Source organism: Haliotis rufescens, unplaced genomic scaffold (genome assembly GCF_023055435.1).
Source record: "Haliotis rufescens isolate VD_foot unplaced genomic scaffold, xgHalRufe1.0.p SCAF_8, whole genome shotgun sequence".
Lineage (NCBI taxonomy): Eukaryota > Metazoa > Mollusca > Gastropoda > Lepetellida > Haliotidae > Haliotis > Haliotis rufescens.
In genome coordinates this window covers 33,488,059-33,500,312 of record NW_025964372.1, presented here as the reverse complement: position 1 = coordinate 33,500,312, position 12,254 = coordinate 33,488,059, and the positions used below count along the sequence as shown (strand labels likewise).

At 41.4% G+C, this 12,254-nt stretch overlaps 1 protein-coding gene across 2 annotated transcripts in view; it reads left to right on the top strand.

The window, feature by feature from the left end:
• LOC124114409 (centrosome-associated protein 350-like) overlaps nt 1-12,254 on the top strand; it is a 126,322-nt gene that overhangs the window by 56,811 nt on the left and 57,257 nt on the right. For both annotated transcript variants that reach the window (XM_046474964.2, XM_046474963.2), the window contains one exon: nt 9,590-9,674. In XM_046474964.2, coding sequence (XP_046330920.2) covers nt 9,590-9,674 — 85 coding nt within the window. The remainder of the gene's footprint in view (nt 1-9,589; nt 9,675-12,254) is intronic.

Here is a 12,254-nt window from a genome sequence, read left to right as displayed (position 1 = left end):
CACATTTTAGCAGCACCTTAGCATCACACATGACTCCCAAACATTTTCATGGAGGAACCACTTGATTCTATCAAACCAACTGGGAACTTGTCATGAGTTGAAATGGTTGAATACTTCTTGTATAATAAGAATATTATCAGAATTATTGATGCATTATCAACTATTTATGGTTGAAAAGTCCTGTAGAGTGTACCAGGGGACTATTTCACAAAGTAGCCCTGTCTGCACGACTGGTTGCGACTACAGCATTGGCGTATCCCACCTGGAACCTCAGAAAGCCTGATGCAGTCATGAACGAACACAACAGGGACGTTAGAGAACTACGACAATTGTAAGCCTATATTATAAACTCCTGTATCGTATAGCACTAGACGGATACAACAGGGATGGAGACTGCTGCAGCTGATGTAAGCCTGTGTTGTTAACTCCTGTATCATATAGCAGTAGACAGACACAACAGGGATGGAGACTGCTGCAGCTGATGTAAGCCTGTGTTGTTAACTCCTGTATCATATAGCAGTAGACAGACACAACAGGGATGGAGACTGCTGCAGCTGATGTAAGCCTGTGTTGTTAACTCCTGTATCATATAGCAGTAGACAGACACAACAGGGATGGAGACTGCTGCAGCTGATGTAAGCCTGTGTTGTTAACTCCTGTATCATATAGCAGTAGACAGACACAACAGGGATGGAGACTGCTGCAGCTGATAAAGCCTGTGTTATAAACTCCTGTATCATATAGCAGAAGACGGACACAACAGGGATGGAGACTGCTGCAGCTGATGTAAGCCTGTGTTATAAACTCCTGTATCATATAAGCACAACAAGGATGATTGAGCTCTACGACTGTCGTAAAATGCGTGTTGTAGACACCTGATACAGCCATGGACAACAGGAACTTTAGCCCACTGTGACTATTGTAACTCCTGATAAAGCCGTGGTCGGATAGATGTTGGGGCAATTTCCGGCACAGGAAGTGGCTGATCTGGATATGCCACCAGCTCAAGTAGCAGAACATGTTCTGTCATTCAGGTGACAGTGCCATGACATTTCTAGTGACAAGCAGAAAGCTGAAGATGTCCTCACATTGGAACTGTTGATGCATGCTGGAGTATTGATTTTAGCAATACAGGACTGATACCTGGTGTATATATATGGACAGTCACAGGGGAGTAGCTGTGTGTTACAGGTAGTTGGAGAACAAGTGAAGGGATGTACAGGTAGGCTTGCTTGATGGTGTATAGGACAGATACCTGGTGTATATATATGGACAGTCACAGGGGGGTAGCTGTGTGTTAGAGGTAGTTGGAGCACAAGTGAAGGGATGTACAGGTAGGCTTGCTTGATGGTGTATAGGACAGATACCTGGTGTATATATATGGACAGTCACATGGGAGTAGCTGTGTGTTACAGGTAGTTGGAGCACAAGTGAAGGGATGTACAGGTAGGCTTGCTTGATGGTGTACAGGACAGATACCTGGTGTATATATATGGACAGTCACAGGGGAGTAGCTGTGTGTTACAGGTAGTTGGAGAACAAGTGAAGGGATGTACAGGTAGGCTTGCTTGATGGTGTACAGGACAGATACCTGGTGTATATATATATATATGGACAGTCACAGGGGAGTAACTGTGTGTTACAGGTAGTTGGAGCACAAGTGAAGGGATGTACAGGTAGGCTTGCTTAATGGTGTACAGGACAGATACCTAGTGTATATATATATAGATCTCTGTGTATATATCAACCATATTCACATATAAGCACCCCAGGTGCTAAGTGGAGGAGGACACAGAAGGAGTTATATATGTTATCAGAGACCAAGTTTGATAATATGCCTGCCACAAAAAATGCATTGTTGCAAGGTGTTTTTAAAAAGATATGTTTAGCCCAATAGTTTGAATTTAAAGAAGCAACTGGTTTGGCATTCCAGTCTGTATATTAAAAGCCCGCCACTGTTTCTCTTCCCCACTCAATATCAAATTGTCAGTTCCTTACTGTGGTGTTTTCTTCATTTATTAATCACAGGATTGTCTGGTCCACACTTGATTATTTACAGACTGCCGTCATATAGCTGGAATATTGCTGAGTGCAGCGTTAAACAACAAACAAACAAACAAACAATATATAGTTATGAAACTGATACTCAGGGACATCACTGAACATGCTGAAAGCTGTTCAAAGGGTCTTTAAGGCCAACTCATTCATCCTACAACAATGGAAATCATCCTCTTGCAGCAAGAGCACATTGAACAAGTTTGTGGATGCAAACAGAGCATGGTATGCAAGCCTCCGGAGCATTGAGTACATTGATTACTTTCATTCACATTTGAATAGGTTAGTTTATCATCTCAAGTACGTCAGAAAGAAGTGTTTACTTTTATGTTACTCCTACGCCCCATTTCACTTGTATTTCTATAATCCACCATTTCTTTGGCAGGTAAATTTACTGTTAATAGGTTGAAACAGAGAAAGTCGAATATCCCATGGGTAAAAGTGCGTTAGGGTGTGTTTAAATTTTGTATGTAGAAAAGAGTTTATATGTTGAAGGTAGTTCATGATGCATGACATGTCCCGCTGCATCTAGCGGAGACAAGGCCCAGTTCCACAAGGTGATCTCAGTGCTTAGCTAGTCCTGACTTGAGCTTAGCCATAGCCCTAAGATCGCCTTGTGGAACTGGGCCTGTTGTGGATGGGTGATTGAGCTTGTGGTAAGCAGTAACGATTCACCGATACTACGATGTCATTGATACTAAGGTACAGATTATGTTTATGAGATCGTGATATGCTATTTTTAAGACAGAAACTGATAGAATTACCTCCAGTAATGGCAGAAGTAGCATAGCGCAACTTCTAAGCATGGCAAAACACAAGGACATGGTGATAGAGGACGTACCTGCTAGGGTGGTGGTATTGTGTCAGTGAAAGTGAATGAGAAAGGGAGGGTGGTGGTATTGCGTCAGTGAAAGTGGATGAGAAAGGGAGGATGGTGGTATTGTGTCAGTGAAAGTGGATGAGAAAGGGAGGGTGGTGGTATTGTGTCAGTGAAAGTGGATGAGAAAGGGAGGGTGGTGGTATTGCGTCAGTGAAAGTGGATGAGAAAGGGAGGGTGGTGGTATTGCGTCAGTGAAAGTGGATGAGAAAGGGAGGGTGGTGGTATTGCGTCAGTGAAAGTGGATGAGAAAGGGAGGATGGTGGTATTGTGTCAGTGAAAGTGGATGAGAAAGGGAGGGTGGTGGTATTGTGTCAGTGCAAGTGGATGAGAAAGGGAGGGTGGTGGTATTGCGTCAGTGAAAGTGGATGAATAAGGGAGGGTGGTGGTATTGCGTCAGTGAAAGTGGATGAGAAAGGGAGGGTGGTGGTATTGCGTCAGTGAAAGTGGATGAGAAGGGGGGGGGGGGGGGGGGGGGGGGAGTGAAAGTCAGTAGGATTAGGAGTACCAGGGACCTCACTTTGCATTGATACCCATGGGGATTCCAGGTTGGAATATCTCCCTAGCAACTAATGCTGGTTGTAAATGGATTGGGTGGTCAGGCTCTGTGATTTGGTTGATTGGTGTCATCATACCGGATCACGGGTTTGTGTGCTCCATACTTAAAAATTTAGAATCTGTTGTAAAAAGGAATGATAATTATACAACAAACTATTCTATGTTTGTACCTTTATCAAAATTAGAGCTTTAAAGCTTTTTGATGAAAAGAAAACAAACTAGGTTTGTATGTATCAAGACGTTTCTTAATTGATAAAATGTATTAAAATAAACAGTGCATTGAGATTACAGTGTCCCTCACCCGTGAAGATCTGGGTTAGAATAGTTCTTCATCAAGCCATGCTTGTCATAATATGTGACTAATTTTGTATCGGGTGGTCAGGCTCGCTGACTTGGTTGATGCATGTCATTGAATCCCAATTGCATGGATTGTTGCTCATGATATCAATCACTGGATTGTCTGGCCCCGACATGATTATTCACAGACTGCTGTCATATAGCTGTCATGTAGCTGGAATATTGCTAAGTGTGGCGCTAAACAATAAATAAACAATGTCCCTATTTACCTATAGCAATATCATGACATGACAATGTTATCTTCATCGGATGAGTGAGTGATACTGAGGATCAATATGTGTGCGGCTAGCGTCAATTCATTGCAATACAGCTATCCACACGACTAATCTTTCTTCACAATCAAGCAATCTGTATCATAGCTATGTGTGTCAAATACATGCCAATTACACACATATTGGCAGGGCTAAAATCAATTGCACTAAAGAAATGCCACTCGAAATCTTTGATGAAAATCTGAACTATATATGGCGGCACTCTCACCTACTGACGTTTTATTGACTGAACAATTGTCAAGCTTGTTAGTTTGTTTGAGCTATACGTATTGTAAATTCAATAGCGCTACTTCTTTGGTCTTCCCTTGGCATATTGGAATTTGATACCAGCAGGAATATTGGGAATAATAGGCAAACCTTCTTTCATTTACAGACCGCCTCCGTGGTCGAGTGGTAGAGCGTCCGCCCAGAGAGCGGAAGGTCCAGGGTTCGATCCCCGGCCACGTCATACCAAAAGACGTTAAAAGATGGTACTTGTTGTTACCCTGTCTGGCGCTCGGCATTAAATGGCTTAAACAAGGACTGGTCGGCTCGGAGTCAGTATACTGTGTCTGAGTGGGGTATTCATGTTAAACTGCGGCATGGTATCTCAGTGAGCTAGCACTATAAATCGGCATGAGTCCGGACTAGTACAAGCAGCCACACAGACACACAGACGTACATGCACGTCGCTATATAAGTGCAATAATCTTGGACGCGAAGTTAAACCCAATTTCACCTCACCTCTTTCATTTACGCATTGAAATAATAAATATGACAAATACAAGTTGCAAATACAAAGTCAAACATTAAGATCGTTCATGTTTGATCATAGTTACCTCTGCTGTATTGTTGGGCTCCAGGTTCTTTACCTCCTCCTCCTACTCCTCTCTTCCCCCACCCCCCACCCCCCACCCCCCACCCCCCACCCCCAAATCTTAATGAAACGTCAGGCACGAGACGGGGGCAATTTGCTGTGCTGAAATTATGTCTCTTGGGCATGTTTAAAGGTTTGTCAGCACCATACTCATGTTCGTGGGATTCTCCAAAGTGGACATCTGAGACCTGCATCACTGTGCTTTCCTACTACATTAGGCTGACATACCCTGATATAACTCGAATACTGTTCAAAGCAACCCAAGTTAAACCCAACTCACTCACTCGTCATGGGGATTCCGGGATAGAATTTTGTCCTAAACCTATGATGGTCATAAGAGGCAAATGAATGGATTAGGTGGGAGATTTGTTTGATTGCATGTCATTGTACCATGACAAGACATGATACTGTGTCAGTTACTTGAGCCTTATGACACACTGCTCAAATATAAATTGTTTGGACCAGATACGATTATTTACAGATCGCTATCTTGTAGCTGGAATATCGCTGACCTCAGCGCTAAACCACAAACAGATTCAGGCACACAAGTATTGGCGCAGTGTGTCATTAGCTACTGCAGTCTACGACTTAGAGCCACTAGTCTGATGCCTGATCCTGGCAATTTCTTTTTGTCTAGTAAGCTCAGCTCATAAGTGGGGGCTCGAGTGGCCCAGTCGTCTAAGGCGCCGCGATTCGCTGTGCAGAGGTGCGGTCCTTGGGCACGCCAGAAACCTATGATTGTGGGTTCGAATCCCGGTTCGCCCCGATTATGTTTCTAGGTTTGTCAGCACCATACCCGTGCTCGTGGGTTTCACCGAAGTGGTAAACGTCTGAGACCTGCATTACTTCGGGCTTTCCTCCCACATTAAGCTGACACGCTGGGATATGACTGGAATACTGTTAAAAGCGGCGTTAAACCCAACTCACTCACTCACTCACTCAGCTCATAAGTCCATATAAATACATTAAAAACAATTAAGAATGCTGCCAACAGTCAAGTCTGATCTTGTAGACTCAACATTCTTTGGGCCAGAGTGCTGTTTAGCATTATTAAGTCAATAATCTTTTTGAAACAAATCTGGATAAGCAAAGAAGCTTCTTTTTCAAGGCAACAAGTATTAGCAGACAAATAAAGTCAATTTTGAACAGCTTGAATCCAACTTGTTGGGACTGCAAATATGTCTAAGCAAATAGTTCTTCAGCAACCCATGCCGTGCCGCAAAAGGTGACTATGCTTGTCGACTAACGGGATCGGGTGGTCAGGCTCGCTGACTTGATTGATGCATGTCATCGATCCCAATTGCGTGGATCGATGCTCATGTTGTCAATCACTGGATTGTCTGGTCCAGACTCGATTATTTACAGACCGCCGTCATATAGCTGGAATATTGCTGACGGCGGCGTTAAACAACAAACAAACAAACTCAAGAGAATTAGTGTAATGTTGGTGGTTGGATCACCAGACACATCATACCTAAAGATGTTAAAAGATGGTACTTGTTGTTACTCTGTCTGGAACTAAACATTAAGGTGGTAGCACAAGGACTGGTAGGCCCTTAGTCAGTATACTGTGTCTGAGTACCCGGTATCCATATTAAACTGTGGTAGGTATTTGAGCAGGCTAGCACTATAAAACCAGCATCAGTACAAACTAGTACAAGCAAATACATGTGCACATGCATGTATATTATTATATATATGTGCAATGATCTTAAGGTGATAGAATCACATTACAGGAAACGTTATTGAGCGTCAACACATTGGTGAATGATCCAATACTTCTGTTACAATTATGAAATATTTTAATGTTTTCTTTATTGAGCCTTCTACTGACATATAGCTCTGTAGGTCATCTGTTCAATGTATTGATGCCACATCGCCAGTAGGCTGTTGCAGCTCTCAGCTATGGCATCAGTTTACCCATTCATTCCAACACCAGATCCTCTATGGGCATGGCCTACAGTAGACTCTCCAAGGTGACCTATATATACATCTGGTAAAATGTCAAGCACCGTTCACTATATATTTCTATTGTGAATTGTCGTTTCAAGAATTGTATCTTGTGACGAAGCAACTTCTGTTTTTGTTCACAGTGTGACATACTCTTATTGAAATAAGGAAGCTGAAATTGATTATCCAATGAGATGTTTTGTAACTGTTTCATGGCAATAGTTATTTGAGAACACTTTCAATTCTTTCCTCTGCTTCTCACAATCATATGATGTGAACCAGTACTTTGGTCCATCCAGATTAACATTCAATGGTCCTTTATAAAGGAGCTATTTCCAGATGTCAGATGTCCTTCTGACCAGGTCCATCCAGATTAACATTCAATGGTCCTTTATAAAGGAGCTATTTCCAGACGTCAGATGTCTATAGATGTCCCTATAACCAGGTACATCCAGATTAACATTCAATGGTCCTTTATAAAGGAGTTATTTCCAGATGTCTATAGATGTCCTTCTGACCAGGTCCATCCAGATTAACATTCAATGGTCCTTTATAAAGGAGCTATTTCCAGATGTCAGATGTCTATAGATGTCTATAGATGTCTATAGATGTCCTTCTGACCAGGTCCATCCAGATTAACATTCAATGGTCCTTTATAAAGGAGTTATTTCCAGATGTCTATAGATGTCCCTCTGACCAGTTCCATCCAGATTAACATTCAATGGTCCTTTATAAAGGAGCTATTTCCAGATGTCTATAGATGTCCCTCTGACCAGTTCCATCCAGATTAACATTCAATGGTCCTTTATAAAGGAGCTATTTCCAGATGTCTATAGATGTCCCTCTGACCAGTTCCATCCAGATTAACATTCAATGGTCCTTTATAAAGGAGCTATTTCCAGATGTCTATAGATGTCCTTCTGACCAGGTCCATCCAGATTAACATTCAATGGTCCTTTATAAAGGAGCTATTTCCAGATGTCTATAGATGTCCTTCTGACCAGGTCCATCCAGATTAACATTCAATGGTCCTTTATAAAGGAGCTATTTCCAGATGTCTTTAGATGTCCTTCTGACCAGGTCCATCCAGATTAACATTCAATGGTCCTTTATAAAGGAGTTATTTCCAGATGTCTATAGATGTCCCTCTGACCCGGTCCATCCAGATTAACATTCAATGGTCCTTTATAAAGGAGCTATTTCCAGATGTCTATAGATGTCCCTCTGACCCGGTCCATCCAGATTAACATTCAATGGTCCTTTATAAAGGAGTTATTTCCAGATGTCTATAGATGTCCCTCTGACCCGGTCCATCCAGATTAACATTCAATGGTCCTTTATAAAGGAGCTATTTCCAGATGTCTATAGATGTCCTTCTGACCAGGTCCATCCAGATTAACATTCAATGGTCCTTTATAAAGGAGCTATTTCCAGACGTCAGATGTCTATAGATGTCCCTCTGACCAGGTAGTTGCTGGATGCTAGCCCTTGCCAGCTCACTGTTGATGACAAACGAAGCACGGAGGAGTAATTAGCTTGATGGTCATGCTTAACCTGTAGTCATGTGGCCATTGATTGACTGGTTTGACACAGAGTGTCGTTGCGAGCAGGATCATTCACTGTAATTGACCATAAGTCTCTGTTAGTATATTTCACAGAAGTTCCTTGCCTGTGATGATTATTTAAGTGAATCTTCATCTCATAAAGTGGTTATGGCTTGTTGCATGGGTAGTGGTGTGTGTACGATTACCATTGTATGCCAAGGCCCATTTAATCCATATTTAATGCAGCCAACTGAATCAGGTTGCGTCGGGCATAGACAAGGCACTATCTCCATTGTTGAGTAATTATAACCCATAGTTTAAAAACTGACTTGTAATTTGAACTTGATAACCCATGAGTGCATTAAACAAGCATTATTTGAGCATCTTCCATTTTGATTTTGAAATATCAAGAGTTCATTCTAGATTAGCCATTGTTACTCTGAAGTTTCAAATGGCACACATTACAGTTACTAATGGACCAATGGTGCCAGACTGTTGCCACCAATTGTTGACTAAGTCCATCACTTAACAGAGAGAATGCAAAAATATGAGTTTTTTGTATCCTATGAAAAGAAAGAGGAAGAAAAAGCTAAAGTTTAAGATCATGCGCATTGAGTGTTCTGCAACTTTAGCCACTAGTCTAAAGCCTGAGTCTTGTAAATTTCTTTTGGTGTTGTAAGATCAGCTTATACCAGCCCATATGCTAACAGAGCGTTCCAAATCCTTTATCTATAATTAAAAGGAAATTTATATGTACCAATGATTTTTTAATAAAAAAATTGGTTTGTCAACCAAAATTGGCTTCCACAGGAGATGTTGCTTGGATGAGATCAAGCGATCTCTCCTAGGATATATCGCTGCAGTGAAATTGCATCACAATGCTTTGCAGGCCATTTACAATGATGTCACAATCAAATGACATTAATCTTTCTGCTACTGATGCTGGTTATATATGTTTGGTATCAAAAGACACTCAGATGACATTCTCAAGTTATCTGAACAATTTCCATGGGAATGGTAGTCTGGATTAACAAGGTTTGACTGTGTAGAAGTATTCTTGTCATGAGATTAATGAAACATTTATTTGCTGGGCTGACCAAGTGTTTTCTGTTCCCTACAGGCTAGCTGTGATAGGTATGACTACACTGCCTATCAGCGAAGTAAGACAGCGCCCTCTGGTGGTCATCGCAAGGTCAGCAGAATAGGTGAGTACAAGAGCAGTAAGATCTCCAAATTTCTGCGCAGTGAGGAGATTTACCTCAAAGGGTTCCACTGCGGAGCCCTGTTCCACAAAGCGTTCTTAGAACATCTTCGATACTCTAATACAGACTTACGATCATAGTAATACTAAGACGGCTTTGTGGAACAGAGTGGAGGCAGTGGGTAGCCTAGTGGTAACAGCATTCTGTTATTGTGGCATGGACCCAGTTCAATTCACTAAATGGTTACCGTGTAACTGTAAACGTGTTCTACTTGAGTCCTACTAACATGAAGCTAACAGGCTATAATATTTCCACCCCTTGTGTTGACATAAGACGTTGTCGGCGTACAGAGCTGAAAGAAGCACTTGCACGTAGCATTCAGTTCATTCATATAGCCATGTGTTCAATTCAGTCACACCTTGCCCTTTTTTCATGCACCAATTTCTTTGAATTTGGAATATTTGAATAAAAATTGACTTGAAAATCAACAGTGACCCATTGTAAATATCCTAACTTGGAATGTGTTGATGTATTGGTGATTTAAATGCACTGAGACTTATTCATAGCGCTTTGTACCGGATATTATTGAAGGGGAATGACGAGACCAGAGTATGGACAGAACAGAACTTTTAATAGCTCTCATTCAGGACATTCTGCAGGCTTCACTGACATCTCCTGGCACACAAGAGTCCGATCTGTGTCAGGCATAGAAGACTGTGGTCCACAATGGTGTTGGCTATTAACACTTGGCAATAGTCCTGGTTATTGATTTTAAAATGTTACAGATGATTGATTTTGAAGAAACATGTACAAATTACAAATCTAGATAATTCTTCTTTAGTACCCTTCGCATAAATACAATAAATAAAACAGGAAACCTGAGGTCTGCAATGTTAGCTACCAAACCGAGGCCAAAGTCTAGTAAAATTCTGTTTGGTCCAGTAAGCACAAGTAATAACATGTCTTTGAAAGGCATTTAGAAGAGATACACATAAGACAGAGAATTCGCCTATCAGCGCTAATTATCTGTTGGCTTCCCTTGTTGAGTTTCCACCTTTTGTTGTCTTATTACTTTTGTTGTTCTCGCGTGTACATATATATGCTCTCTGGCTCATATCATTCATTCGCTTATGATGAAGGAGTAAGTATATTCTCTGAAAGGTTGTGTTCCTCATAAGAAAGAAGTTGACATCCATAAATTCTCTTCCTTACAACCAGTAATACATAGTCTAATTACAACCAAATCAGGCAATGATGCTTATGGCCGAGTTGGACTGGTAGACTAAAATGTTTTTGGCACAGTCAGAACCTGAACCTACAACAAAATAGTGCATCCTTTACTCATTATATCCACGACAAGTCCCATTGGATGCATAGGAGTATGAATGTTGGAATGATTAAAACTAAATAAGTGGAAACTTGTATATTCTATTTGTCTGATATTTCTGTTCTCATACGAAATATAATTGAATGTGCCCTACTGGCACGGAGATCATTTTTTAACTCTGTTATTTCAGTTTTAACTACTGGCACTGAGAACATTTTTTAACTTTGTTCTTACAAGTTTAACTACTGGCACTGAGAACATTTTTAACTACTGGCAGTATAATGCAAGGAGTTTTGAACTCTGCATGGGTTTGCATGCGTCATACACTGCCAATTGTTTGGGGTTTGTTGCTGACTATCATGGCATGAAAAAACATTTACATCATCATATGGGGTAAATGGGGGATATCATCCTGCGGGTTTGGAATCTTGTCTGTGGAAAGCTTTGTCATTCCTCCACGTTGGAAGACTGCCTAATACTGCTGACCCTAATTCTCAAGTCACATTCATGAAATGTTCGTTGTTGACATTGAAACTCCAGACTTTTGATTTGTGGCTTGAATGACTCATACCAGCTTGTTGATTGTAAAAGGGGAGTTTGTCAAGTTAATTGTCCTAAGTGGATATAGTAGGATATTTCCCCGACTTGGCATTACGGCAGTTGTCGCTGGGTGTTGTTGAGGGTGTGGAATGCTGTTGATGGTGTGGAGGTCCCCCTGTGTGTTGCCCACGTATTGTGTGTGTTGACAGAGAAGGTATTCACACATACACCTCACCAGCTGGAATGTCCATTGTTGGGAGATAATACCCAATGAATAAAGACCTTGCGTCTTTTATCCATGATGACTGGAAGCGATGATCCAGATCTGGTTCCATGTTTGGAATCGGCAAATGAGATGGTAGTAAAGCACTGGGATTGAGGCTCGTTATACATGTACCGTTTTATAGATGAAAGGGTGAGATTGTACCACAGTCTAAGTATAAGGTATAAAATACTGATGTGGTAAAAAGGATATGTCAGTGCTCCAGAAAATGTAACAATCGTATGAGTACAGTAGTACTGGTCATTATCTGTCCTGTGAAGATCCGGGGTAGAATAGGTCGTCAACAACCCATGCTTGCCGTAAAAGGCGACTATGCTTGTCGTAAAAGGCAACTAACGGGATCGGGTGGTCAGGCTCGCTGACTTGGTTGATGCATGTCATCGATCCCCATTGCGTGGATCGATGTTCATGATATCAATCACTGGATTGTCTG